Source organism: Sciurus carolinensis, chromosome 5 (genome assembly GCF_902686445.1).
Source record: "Sciurus carolinensis chromosome 5, mSciCar1.2, whole genome shotgun sequence".
In the NCBI taxonomy this organism is placed as follows: Eukaryota; Metazoa; Chordata; class Mammalia; order Rodentia; family Sciuridae; genus Sciurus; species Sciurus carolinensis.
In genome coordinates, this window is record NC_062217.1 from 29,050,007 (window position 1) to 29,064,941 (window position 14,935).

Consider the following 14,935-nt stretch of genomic DNA (forward strand, 5'->3'; position numbering starts at 1 on the left):
ATGTTACATTTACTAGTCACTCATTAAATGAAAAGAAGAAATAATAGATTTAGTTCTTGTAATAAAAGATTTGTGATCATTCAGATTTGTTTAGGGTATATTTCAGTAAGTGAGTTAATAGCTACTCAGATGCTATTATATAACTTCAAATGTTGGAAGATGGAACCGGTTACGTCCTTAAGTGAAAGACAGATACATAGGTACAGAGGAGAAATGAAATGAAAAGGGAAGTCTCTACTATTAGGAGATAAGATATATTGATGACAGTCTTTCTTATCTAAATGATGTTAATCAAAATGTGTGTTTGTATTTTTTTCAGTGTATATATTTGTGCTTTGTGTTTTTGAAAATGATGGATTGTCAGGCAAACAGTTGTAAATAGTGTTCTGTGATTTAGAAGGGGTTTGTCTTTAGGAGAATGGCACAAGAATCACTAGTATAAACATCTGTTCAATGAAGACCTCTCTGGCAAGATTCAATTAGTCTACAGATTTACAGCATTAATACAAATAATGGTTCAATGAAAATCAACTCATAATCCAAAATTTCAATTTTAAAATAATTTATCAGTGCAGAAAGTAAGCATTCATTACAAATAGTACAATTGAACCTCCAAAATTCAAATACTACATTTATTATGAAAATCATGTATGCTGGTATGCTGTGAACTCTGAGCTACCTCCATCTTGCCACTGTATTTCCTGCTTTCCTTTCCACTATTTCTCAGCTCTTGCAGCTTGTCTTGCCTTTGTCTGTTGGAACACCTCTGTCTGGTTACTGTGAAAGAGAAGGTTGGGATGCTAAAACTAGGTCTTCTGAGGCACATTGGACCATCTCATTGGACTTGGTGCCCACATCTATTACCATTTTAATCCAACAAATTGTAAAAACTGGGTGAAGTCTCTTTTAATGCAAATCAAGTATCCAGCTTGGTTTTGTGGACTCAGCTTCTGGGAAGAGATGTCCCAGGCCTTTATCTACCTAGTACATTGTCATGTAAAAAGGCTTTGTTGGGGAAAGTACCCTAACACTTCTGGGGTGAGATTGTAGCTCAGTGGTAGAGCATTTATTTACCTAGCATGTGTGAGACCCTTGATTCTGTTTTGAGCACTGTTAAAAATAAAATAGCAGTATATACATATAGGTATTTCCTGAATATACATTTTCTTCTTGGCTCACAGTATTTAGAGACATCTAGAACCTATAATCTTAGGATCTAGTTCCTTTTTTGTGAGTTCAGGAGCTAGAATCTTCCCATCAACTACTAAAATATAATCCTGTGCTCCGTCTGTTTACCCTAGATTGGAAATTTCCCAAGTCAGTTTCTGTTTTATACCCTTTACTTAAATTTTGCTCTTTGTAGTTTAGTGAGTATTCATGGTACTGAATAAAACAGTGTAACAAAGTTTAAAAAATCATCAATATTCTTAAATTCTTTAAAGATAAAGTGTGTTTAAATGGATTAAGGACATTCAAAAAGTGTTAAAAACACAAAAACTAGGAGATTATAAGAAAAACTTAATGGAAATGAACAGCGGTCATTGAAATCAGTTTTGATTAGATCACATGAGAGATGAGAGAACTGGGAGGTGAATTTGAGGAAATTTTATAGACACAGAGAACTATAGAGAAAATGTGAAAGATTTTGAAATCAGTAGTGATTTCAGAACAGCAAGTAGAGGATAGAGAGGAAGTGATATTCAAATAGAAATTAGTTTAAAATGATCCAGAAATGATCCATCATGAAAAACATGAATGTTTGGGTAAGGCAGTAAAAGTTTCATGAATAGAATAAATAAATATAAATACATGTCCCTGCACATCCTGGAGAAAATGGGGAACACCAAAACAGAAAGTCTATAAAGCACACAGAATGAAAATGCTTAACCATTAAAAAGAAATGAAGGTTATACTGAATAGTGAATTCTCAAGGAATAGAAGCCAGAAGACAGTAAAAGTGTTTTTCAAAAATGCTAAAATAAAATAATTGTCATAGTAATGTTGTGGATCCTGTTTAAATGAAGACATTATGTATTCACTCATAAATAGATCCTTCTTGAAAGAACTATTTTGAGTCCTATAGAATGAAGAAAATTGAATTTAGAAGTGAGATATAATCAATATTTGTGAATAAGAAATGCTCTAATAACATAATTATAATAATTAAAGGGATATTAACAAATGATTCTGTACCACAGGGATTCAAATAGCAACATAAGATTGAGTAGTTTAGTGAGAGATATGATTTTGGTGTGACCAGGAATATTTAGAGCTATCAATTAACTTTGAATTTTGAATGTAGTTGATTCATCTTAAAATTTTAAGAATTGCAAGAAAGAATTACAATAAATGTAAATGGCCTAAATTTACCACATAAGACAGGTTGAAGGTAGTTACCTGGTTGATGTTAATTAGAGAAATAGCTAAAATACAGTCATGAAAAGATTGGATGTAAAATTTAGACCGGAAAAAGACTTGTCATACAATGCAAATCAAAACAAAGCTGATATTGCTTATATTATTAGACAGTTGTTTTTACTGGATAAAGAATGGCTTTATATAATTAATAAAAGTTTTAGTTCTTAGAACTATTTCTAAACTTGTATGCATACAGATTCAAAATATACAAAATATAAATTGAAAGGATTATGAAGGAGAAAGAAAATTCACACTTTAGTGGGTAATTTGAACATGCAGACTCTCAGTGTTTATAAATCAAGTAAACCAAGAGTTTTTAATAGTACTGAGGATTTGAAATACAAAACAAGAAGATTAATAACAAGCATAAGTAATTGAAAAAATACAGTATAATGGCAATTATTTAGAAGTGATAATCAAAGTGTTAACATATTAAAACTTGTGGGATGCAGTTTGAATTTTTAAAATGTAAACTTTATATTTTAGTGTCCAAGAAGTTATAGAAACATTAACAGAATAAACAAAATATACAAGAGAGGAAAAGTAAACAGTAAAGAGCAGAAGTTTATAAAACAAAACATAGTGACATTTCCTGAAAAGCCAAAATTGATAAATTAAAAATATATTAAGGACTGGGGATGTAGTTCAGTAGTAGAGCGGTGTGTGCCTGTAAACTCAGCAGCGTGGGAGACTGAGGCAGGAGGATCTTAAGTGTGAGGCCAGTCTTGGCAACTTAGCAAGACCTTTTCTAAAAATAAAAATGTGCTGGGGATATACCTCAGTGGTGGAATACACCTGGGTTCACTTCCCAGTATCCCCCTCCCCCCACCAAAAAAAGGGAAAGAATGAATGAATTTAAGAATATTCACTATTTCTGTTCTCTGGAATGTGCTTAATCCCATGTAGTGACTCCATTTTAGATCTTTGTTTTTCTTTTATCATTGAAGTCTCTTGGAAATGCATTTTAAGATACTTTTTCTTGCATATTTTTTTCTTCTTGCTTTACTATTTATTGTGTTTCTTATTGTGTCTTTGGACTTAACCTGTGTGCTGAGATGTGCTTTGAGTCTGCATTCCCACAGCTGTCTAAAAAGCCATTTTCCTTCTCCTCATGAAGGTCCCCCATTGCTGCCTACCCTAGAATACAGTTTATTTTAATGGTGTTTTGCTTCTTGTGGACCTGGCATGTAATAGCCTGTATTTAACCTTAAATGACTTGAATTTGGGACTGGATTTAAAATAATTATATTTTCCTCTTATCTAATAAACATTTATTGGACATTTCTATGTGGTTTGCATTCTGTTGTGAATGATACGTAAAGAGAATATACTTATTCTTGCTTGGAAGCGAGCTTATGATCCTAAGAAAAGTGGTTTAATCTTTTTTAAGAGATAGTTTTCTCATAGCCTTTGAATACAGGTAATATTTTTCTTTCATAGATAGAAATATAGGGTGTGTAGCTCACTTGAAGAGTGTATGTCTAGCATGCATAAAATCCTAAATTCAATTGCCAATACTGCAACGAAACAAAACAAAACATAGTTAGAGATATATAATATATTGTTCATGTTTTTCAGAATTTAAACAAGCAAGCATATGATTTGGCAAAGGCTTTACTGAAGAGGACAGCTCAAGCTATTGAACCATATATTACCAATGTAAGTCTTACTTGTAATTCATTGTGAGAAGGATTAAACCAAAGTTTTAAATATTGTTAGAAGCAAAATTTCAACAAGTAGTATATACTTTGTAAATTTCATGTCTTAACCATTAAGTAATATATTTTACTTCCTTCTTAAAATTATTCTTGGTTATTAACATTTTCTGGAAGGTTCACCTTGTTTGTTCATTGCTTCTTTCAAATTGCTTAGAAACTAAAACAGCTTTTATTTTTGGGTAGTAAGATATACACTGTTTCTAATTTTAGAAAAAGTTAAATATAATTACATAAAACATGCAGGAACTTTTAATTATTTAGAGAAGTTGCTTACAGCGTTTTGGAGATTAAATTGACTTGTAGAACAAGAAGATGTGAATTAATGTCAAGACCTAGAAATTGAAGGCAGCTATGACTGTCAGCAATTTGGTGAAAGTTATTTATCTATTGCTAGCACTGGGAGAGATTCCATTTGAATCTCCCTTTTCTGAGAAAGAGGGGAAATTTTAATGAAATGAGCACTTCCATTGTCACCCAAACTCTATTTACGTCTAATTGATAATCTTGTATTGATTTTAGAAGAAATAATTTAGCCATTTAGGTTCACTGATGAAGCTTGTTAGGTTTTATTTTCTCTCATAGTTTTGTTGAGTTGTCCCACCATTCATATTGTATTATATGTGAATAGTTCTAGAACACAAGTCTAGATAACAGAGTTAATAATGGTGGCTCCTGGAATCAACAGTTCTGTCTTTTGTATCTTCTTTTCCCTTTCAACCACTTATAAACAAGTAAAGGACACATCAATCTGTCATCTAGAAAAAAGTGAGAAAGGCAGCCTTTTATGTAAAAACTTATGTTGTTTTCTTCTGAAGTTGAGAATTTTTGATGTAGTATACAAAAAAAAAGTAAAGATAGGATATGAAAGATACCACAAAAAGATACACTTTGAAAAGTAACAATTTATAAAACAGTACTGTGGTAAATTTCTGTTGTTTCTGACTTATGACCTTGAAGAATTCTAACCACATGATGATTTCTAAAAATGTTTTATTTGTAAGAATATTGCTTTGAAGGGTAAACTTTCTGAAGCTGCACAATAAAGTCCTGCAATCTGTCTTAATAGCTTCAAGATTGACACACTCCAAATACTGCTTTGTACAATTTTGCGGATCTTGGTTATTGCTTGAGATAAAATGGTAGAATTCAGTTTTTCATTATTTACCCAATGGCACTTGAAAAGTGTGGATCCAGATTTAAGTATTGTGATCAATTCCCCTTGACTTTCCCTTACTTCAAGTGCCTCTGAACACTAATTCCATGGCCCAGTTAGAGCACACTAGGTGAGCTCCTCCTGGTGGTCATTTATTTAAACTGATATTGTCAAGCTAAAATCCGCCCCCCCCTTAGGACACTTAATCTTATTTTAATGCTTTATTTTTCTGCCACAAAAATCAGGAAAGAGCACGATCCCATGTTGTTATCTCTTCTAAAATTGGGGATTATAAAATTACATTGGAGTAATTAAAGAAAGAAAATTATGTAAAATGGTAGTGGAGCTGCAGATTAGGTTCATTTTACTATACTCTCGACTTTGGGGTATGTTTGAAAATATTGATAATGAAAATGAACGAAGAAAGACTCAAGATAATACAAGGAGTAATCCCAGAAAAATCAGTGTAAAAACTGATTTTTTCTGTTTAATTTCCTGCTGTTCTCACCTGTAGAAATATATAGGCTCCCTGAAACCCCCCACCTCACTAGTTTTTTGTTATGCTCTTTATCAGAAGTTGGGGAACAGGAGCTGCTAAGTGGCCCTATCATACTTTCAGTTATATACTTATTTGTAGTACTTTGTCCATTAATTTTGTGTGCTTCCCTGTCTTCTTCCTTGCCTTATTTGAGGGTTAGTGAGGAAGTCATTGAGAAATGCTCTTCTCTTCCTGTTAAGTTTCTTTCTCACAAGACAAATTGAAGACAAAATTAGCATGTTAGAAATCAGTCTCTGCCTTTTTGGACTTAGAGACGAAATAGCCTTTGTTCATTTATCTTTACAGTACAGAATTAGCAAGTAAGGAGTAAGATATGGAGTCAGTTATGATCCCACTTCTCTCTTTTTCCCTTGTTTTCACTGTCACACATATTGACACATTCAAGTTTATTCTTTATAAATAGTGATTCTTAGATATATGCTTAAGAAGCCTTACTGTGGTGCATGCCTGTAATCCCAGTGGCTCCAGAATGCTGAGGCAGGAGGATCACAAATTCAAAGCCAGCAACAGCAACTTGGCAAGGCCCTGAAAATCAAAAGGTCTGGGGATGAGGCTCAGTGGTTAAGCACCTCTGGATTCAGTCCCTGGTACCAAAATGAAACAATACAAAACTTAAGGGATCATTGTAATTTAATTGTGCTTGTTTTTCTTTTGAGAGGGGATCTCAATATTCTTAGGCTATTCTAAAGTCTTGGGCTCATGAGTGATCTTCCTAACTCAGCTTCTGGAGTAGGTTGGACTACAGGTATGCACCTCTATGCCCAGCAGAATATTTTTAATAATAGAATTAGTTTTAATGTGGCAACCTAGGAAACTAAAAAGGTATACTTTTTAAAAAGGTAAAACATTATAAAAATAAAAAGTGCTTAAGTGACAACTCAAAAATTACCTATGTGGATTACTTAGCAGTGTTACTATTTTTCACCAGATCTTTTTATTTGAAATTTTAGGATACAGCACAAAGTTACTTTGTTAATTTACGTGCTACCAATTAAATTTCTTAAATTTTTTTTTTTGTTGTTATAGATGGACAGAATGCCTTTATTTTATTTGTTTATTTTTATGTGGTGCTAAGGATCGAATCCAGTGCCTCACACATGGTAGGCAAGTGATCTGCAACTGAGCTAGGGCCCCAGTCCCTAAATTTCTTAATACCACTGTCTCTTATATCCTTGTTAAAATAGATAAAATTTGTGAAAGCACTTTTTTAACTAAAATTAGCCATGTAAATAAATCTTAAGGTAGGATTTATTGCTGATTGTGCCTTCTTTCTTTAGGAGATAGTGCTATTAAGAAATTTGATTTGTAGTGTGTAAATTAGTTTGTTTACAAATGAAAGACTAATGATTTTTTGGAAGTTTCATTCAAATCTATATCTGCCTTTACTTAATTTTTAAGCCCTTTGTGTCTTTTACTCATATCAGAATATATTATGTGTCATTTGTTTACTCATATCAGATATGTATTGACTACCCGCTTAGTGTCAGACATGGTGTTAGGCTCTTTATACAGTGGAGAAGATCAACTTGGTCATTGCATTTTTGCAAACCATAGGTGTTCAGTGAATATTTCGATGGAATTTGTAAGAAGTAAAAGCAGAGAATGATTTTGTATTTTTTTTTTTTCAAGTAAGTTATTTCCAGACTAATAGATGATGATGATGATTCGATTACTATGGTGGTCCAGATCGGAAAGGATTATTGTTCTTTATTAAGAAAAAGCAGATTGAAGGCGTTTTATTTTACTTTTTTTTTTAAATGGGGGAAAATTTGTGAATAGAAGCAAGGAAAAAAAGCTACTTTGTTTTCAGTCTCAATGAGAATTTAACTTTTAATGCCATGAAGTTTCTTTTCCACAAAATTGATAAATAGGAAGGGCAAATAGGTTATTTTTAACCACCTCCCTACCTCCCCCCCAAAAAAAACCCCATCAGATTTGTTCTTTTGTCCCTTTCTTGGCGTGGGAATCTGTATTGGTTCGTAGACCTAAACACTTCACTTAAAAATAATCTAAGAGCTAAAAGTAAGTGGATTAAATATAGAAATGTGAAACACTTGACTCTGCTTTCCATATAGAAAGCAAAAGCCTAAGCAAGCCAGGTTGTGTATTGATTGTTACACACACATCCAGGCAGCATGTGAGATATAAAGAATCCATAACCACTCCTGACAAGACAAAGAAAACTTAAAAATCTGTAGTTTTTCTTCAGTTTTTTAAATTTTTGGAAGATTTTTGTTAAAAAGGAATTTGGTCATTGTGTTATATATTCTTACGCATTTCAGTAGTTGTATGATGAATGATCTGAGTGCAGAAACTATTTAGAGCTTGTCGACTGTATATATGTGCTTTTATTTGGATTTTAATTAATATTGTAAACTTTGTACATATGTATACATTGTTTATCAGAATGTAAAAAAGAAAGGATTAAATGTTTTGCATTAAAAATATAAAACTGCATATTTAAAACACACAATTGACTTCTATACAGGCATAAAAACACTTTTGAGATGCTATTATTTTCCATATGCTAAGGTAAACAAGGTGTGACCCCTTCCCCTAAGGAATTTATCCAGTGAGGTGATGGGGACATTCTTATTAGGGTTCTCTAGAGAAATAGTCAAGAGGATGGTGTATGTATATATGCTAAGCATGTATGAGAGAAAATTTACTAGGGGAGTTAGTTCATGCTATTAAGATGTCTGTCAAAGGTTGTCTGAAAACTGGATAACCAGAGAAACTGATGGTTTATCTCAGTCCAAGGCAAAAAGCTAGAGAACCCAGTGAGGGAGGAGGAATTTGCTAGTATAGGTCTTGGAGTCAAGTCTGGAGAACCCGAAGTTCTGAAGTCAAGGTCAGTAGAAAAAGGGTTTCCCAGCTTCAGGAGAGAGAATGAATTTGCCTTTCCTGTGTCCTTTGGTTGTATCTGGGTCCTAGTCAATTGGATGGTGCCCACCCACATTGAGGGCAATCTTCCCCACTAAATCCATGGATTTAGTCTTCTCTGGAAACACTTTGAAGACACACCCAATGCTTTTACCAGCTATGCAGGTATCCCTTACTCCCATGAAGTTGACACTTGAACTGTCACAGACACAGTATAGGTAAGTATCAACAATGAGGTACAAAATGTATTTGGAAGGTAGAGGTTTTACTGAATATGTTTATTGACCAGTCAATACAAATATCTTTTATTGTATACAAGATGAATTCATGTTTTATTTTTTCATATAGCCTGTAATGGTTTCTTATTCACTGTTAGAAAATGTTTTGATAGGCCTAGTTTGAATTTGTTAAAAATGCTAATGAATTTAAGTGAATAATAAGACTTTGGCAAATTCATTTTATCTTTGGTGTTTCTACTAATGGCAAATTTTCTTTCTCCTCAAAAGTTTTTTAATCAGGTTCTGATGCTTGGGAAAACATCTATCAGTGATTTGTCAGAACATGTGTTTGACTTAATTTTGGAGCTCTACAATATTGATAGTCACTTGCTGCTCTCTGTTTTACCCCAGCTTGAGTTTAAATTAAAGGTAACTGTTGTAAAAATAATGTGATTCTGTCACCCAGGTTAGCAAAGAGCATTATTTATGGTTATTTACAGTAATTTTAACTGAATGTAACAAATGAAGTGTGTTTGTGTCTTGCCTGTTTGTGTATCTCTGATGCCTGGTCGTGGTATCTAGCAGATTGTAGCTACATGATTAGCAGGATGGTATTTTCCAGATTTATTCTAGATTTGGCTCGCTTTTGAGATTGCAGCTATACCTTGAGCTTTTGTTTTCAAAGCATTCATTTCATAGAATTGATTTCTTGATTGGGCCATAAAAAGTTTAGTTCATTATCCACATAATGGTAAATGTTTTCTCTTATTCTTATTATTTTATAGTGGTTGAAAGTTTGTTTGCTTTTCACAGAGTACTGTGAAATCTTTGGTAGCAAGTCCCTATTGCCTTGACATTAAATTATGCTGAGTTTCATTTGCAGAATTGGAGAATACCCTTTTCTCTTTCTGATCATTACAAGAAAATTAAGTAAAGCTGATTATAATTAAACTTTGATGGATTCCAGTGTACCACTCAGAAAAGTTCCTAAATGATTTCCATGTAGATTTCTTATTTCTATAAAATTTGATTTGTTTCTTCCAAAACCAAAATAAAACAGTTCACATTGGTAGTATGAATACCCTAAATAACACATGAATAATTATTCTTGTTTTAGTCTGGAGTATATTTTTGATATTTTTCTCAAGTGAGACATTTGGTAACTGGCCCCTCTGTCCCCTTTTTAATGTAGTATGCAATTTTAGTTAGGCAGAGCAATCATACTTCTGATTATTTGTTGGTTTATCTGATTTTCTCTAGTAAAAATAGAGTAAGTGCTATGTGTATTTTCCTACACACTATGAAAAATAAAAAATAAGGAAGTTATCATCCCTACTTTCAGCCAACTTAACATCTAGTATGGGAGGAAGAGGAAAAAATCCATATCTAATAAGAGGCCAGATATTATAAGTGTCATAAGAGATACAAACAGCATACAATTGAAGCAAAGGAAACAGCATGCAGAAGCATATAGAGGTAGGAAGGTGCTGGGTGAATTTGTGGAACAGAAAAGAATTCTAGTTGAAAGGTAGCATAAAGTAAATTTAAACACTCCTGGATGCTTTACTTATAGAAGCTTAATAAACAAGTAGATTTCCAGGTGTTAAATCAGACCAGTTGAATCAGAATTTCTGAAAGTAAAGTCCAGGCATCAGGTTTGTTTGTAAGTTTTAGAGGTGTTTCTAATGTACAGCCAGCACTGAGAAGTACTTATTTTGAGAAATAAAGAGATGAATTAGGTCATATTGTGGAGGCTCTTGAATGCTAGGCTGAGTAAGGCATTGTTTTAAGAATTTTTTTGTAAAATGCTCTCCATAGCACTTTGAATGTTAGTGCTCTTTGATAGACCTGATTGCCACGCTTTATGTATTGCGATTTACTCATTGATTTAACCATTGTGTCATTTGTTGGTGATACTAAAATCCACAGTAAAATTGAGTTTTCATTATAGAATATAAACCAGAAATTTTAATTTTCACATAATGCAAGACTTCATCATTATGCTATTAGACTTCATTTAGGCATCTGGTATATGTGGCTTAACTACTCTCCTATTGGGAGACTTCAGCACATATTTATTTCTACAAAGAGCTAAGAAATAAAATCACACAGAGTTCTCTGTTTACTGTAGACCTGACCTCCACAGGTGTCCATTCTTAAAAACACAGACTTCTTGGTAGGTTTCAAGACTCCTTAGTAGGTTATTGAATGGAAGTAAACCTTAGTTGTAGGAGGGGCCCCTAACATTATCAGACTTCTAAGACTGTGTTTTTATGTAGGGTGTACTACCTTAATGTAATTTGAGAAGATTAGTGCATTTATGATGAGTTTAATTTAATAAAAAGTGTAGTGAACATTTTTTATGCAAGGTTTTCATTTGGAGTTCATGAAAGTTTTTCTGTGAATAGAAAGATAAGGGAAACCATGGGATAAGTCATGTTCTGAATATCTGCTTTATGATTTTAAAATTGGTTATGTTTTGTTGTAGAGCAATGATAATGAGGAACGACTCCAAGTTGTTAAACTATTAGCAAAAATGTTCGGGGCAAAGGATTCAGAGTTGGCTTCTCAAAACAAACCACTTTGGCAGTGCTACTTGGGCAGGTATATGAGTTTGGTTTCTTGGCTAAAAGTAATATATGTTGATATCTACTTAGATAACTTTTTTTTTTTTTTTAATTTCAGTTGTAGATGGACACAGTATCTTTATTTTATTTATTTGTTTGTGGTGCTGAGGATTGAGCCCAGTGCCTCACAAGTGCTAGGAAAGCACTCTACCACTGAACTACAACCCCAGCCCTAGATTGCTTTTTAAAAACACTTTACATTTAAGTTGTGTTTTCTGAAATCATTAAAATGAAGAGTTTTATATATTGAAAATTTGAATGTTGATAATGTGGTATTTTAAAAATTTCTCTTTATCTTTTCATCTTATATATTTTAAAAGCTAGCTCACATAATATTACAGCTATAAAATTAAAATATATAATTTCAAGGTAGTGATTAATTGTAGTCTGAAGATAATACAGCCTCTTCACAAAAAGTTGTATTTAATTAGAATATTTGAGATAATTGAAAGTACAAGGATATTAACAAAATGAATAAATGAATGACTTATATACATTTCTCTTCCTAACTTTTCTGTATTTCTTAATGACGGCCTGGCTTTCCTTGTGTACATTTATTGATTCATATAATACCTGAAATTGGTTGCAAGATTTTGAGTAAAAGTTTTTGTCACTTTCCTTTGTGAGAGATTCATTTTATTACTTTTTCTAAAGAGATCCCTGACCTTGAAAATATAAAAGCACTACAAATGCCCTGACTGAAACCATATTTTGACCTTGAAATTTTTATTGTCTCAAATTATTCTAACAACAAATTATGCGGTTAAGTCATAAATAAACAGGATTTAAAGGTTCTGATTCTATTTTGTGTTGAAATATTTGCATTGGTATCACACCTTCCTTTCCATTTTAATAACAACTGTCAGTGATTTTTAATCTTTTGGTCTAATTTTTCTAAATTTGTTAAATGAGGATATAAACTTGTTGAACTGTAAATTGGTTTCTTAGTTTTTATGTGTTTCAGTGATAATTTTAACAAGGAGGTTAATCCACTGTCACTTTGAGTTTGATTTCTGGACTTTTTTTTTTTTTTAATTTAAATGCAATGGAAAATTTTTGGACAGCAGGGCATAGTATTCTATCATTTTAAATTATGCAACTTAACTTCAAGTTCATTTTATTTAATTTTCTGAAACAAAAATACATTTTAAAATATAGTCATGCATTGCTTAAATGATAGATACATTTTGAGAAATTATTAATATGTGAATTTTTTGTGTGTGCATGACTATGTTAGATGGCTATGACATGAGGTGATAGAAATTTTTCTGCATTACTACAGTGTTAAGGAACCATTTGTATATATGGTCTGACATTGATTGAAATGTTATATGGTACATGGCTATATAGACATTTAGTATATTTTAAAATTAGGACTTGTGTTATCCAGACTTTATTTTAAAGGTTTTCAGGGGCTGGGGAGTCCTGTTTACATGTCACCTATTACAATTTTTTTTTTTTTTTTTTTAAATATCAGTGACACAAAACACATAGTATTAAATAGTACCAACTTTTGGGCTGGGGTGAAGCTCAGTAGTACAGAACTTGCTTAAGGTCTGGGTTTGCTTTCCAGCACAAAACACAACAAAACACCACAGAACAACAAGAGAAATAAATGAAATAAACAAAACACCAATTTTTAGGAGCTGTTTTAGAAGATATTTCATTGTATTCATTTATAATGATTATGAGCTGTTTTAGTTGAAAAAAGTATGAACAGAGTATATAGGATTTGATATTTGGATACAGAACACTTAGGAAGCTTGGAAACTTTACATGAACCTATAGTCTTAGATTTTAGTGCTTTCTGTTTTGAAGAGGGAGGCTGTACTTGACAGCAAAAAAAATAATAAAAATAAATAAGTTATGAGTAATTTGGTACTGATTTTGATGACTTTTTTTCTTTGTATAAGTGATATTTCTTGTGGTATTGGGTGATACAAGATTTGGTAGCCTTTTGATTTTATAGACCTAAGATAATGAATAGAAAGTCATGATTTCATGATATGACATTAAAATTTTTTAAAGAAATTTGTCATTTTGCATTTCCATGTTAACTAATGTATATAGATTTTGAACACCATTAGTGAAATTCAACAAAATATCATATGCTTCCCAATGGAATGCTATCTGTAAAGTAGTCTTGCTTAAAAAAAATTGAAACCCAATATGATTATATCTCTAGGTATAAATTAGCTGTGTCTTAAGATTAAGGAGCCTGTTAATGGACATCAGAATGATAAAATTAGCAAAATCTAAACCATGGAAAAAGTGTGTACATATACACATACCCCATACCAGTTGCTCCAACAAACTATAAAAACTGTGAGAGGGAGAGGAAGTATAAGATTCAGAGAGATTTACATGGCCTAACCAAAGGGATTTAATTTTTTATAGTTACATAAGTATTTATAGATACAGTATAAAAATTTGCTTTGCTATGATTGGAAATATAAGAATTGTGATGTTTAATTGGATAGGAATAATTTTGGGGTATAGTTTAGAGTTATGTGATGTAAAATACCAGGGTTTTAGTGAGATTTGCCATACATTTGTGAATGTCCTATATTTAAGAAAAAAAAAATACTTTGGGGAAAAGCTTTTTTCCTACATGGAATGGGAATTATATAACATTTCTCTGAAAAAAAAAAAAATACACACCCACCACATGTACATTTACATCAACAGATATATTTGAAGGTTTTTTTTTTCTCTTTTTTTCTTTTTTCTTTTTTGGTACTGGGGATTGAGCCCAGGGGTGTTTAACCACCGAGTCACATTTCCAACCCTTTTTCTTATTTCTTATTTTTTATTTTGAGACAGGGTCTTGCTAAGTTGTTAAGGCTGGCCTTGAACTTGCGATTGTCCTGTCTCAGCCTCCTGAGTCTCTGGGATTACAAGCGTGTACCATCTGGCTGAAAGTACAATATTTATAGAAAAATTTTGTCATTCTAATTCTTTTATCTGAGTCAAATGTTTATTGTTTAAACACCTCTTTCAAGTTGCATAGCTCTCATAAGAGATTGTTCTAGTTGATTAATTGATATATAGTCAAAAAATTTGTTAAAATGGTCTGGCTTCATTTTGGATTTTCCTACATAAATTATTTTTTATTTAATTCAAGAAATAAATATAAATTGAGTAGATTAAATATGTCTGTGTCTCTTACTTCTAAATACTACTGTGTGTCTTTATGTTTTATCAGGTTTAATGATATCCATGTACCAATCCGCCTGGAATGTGTGAAATTTGCTAGTCATTGTCTCATGAACCATCCTGATTTAGCAAAGGATTTAACAGGTACTATATACATGTAACAGCAAATATTCCTAGGTGTTCTTCAGTGCATGGTGTGTGTG

The 14,935-nt window shown here is 32.2% G+C and overlaps 1 protein-coding gene across 1 annotated transcript in view; it reads left to right on the forward strand.

The window, feature by feature from the left end:
• The window catches only part of Pds5b (PDS5 cohesin associated factor B), a 193,955-nt gene that overhangs the window by 85,786 nt on the left and 93,234 nt on the right, over positions 1-14,935 (forward strand). The window contains 4 exon segments of the mRNA XM_047552945.1: positions 3,997-4,077; positions 9,238-9,378; positions 11,438-11,553; positions 14,782-14,876. Of these exon segments, the coding sequence (XP_047408901.1) occupies positions 3,997-4,077; positions 9,238-9,378; positions 11,438-11,553; positions 14,782-14,876 (433 nt within the window).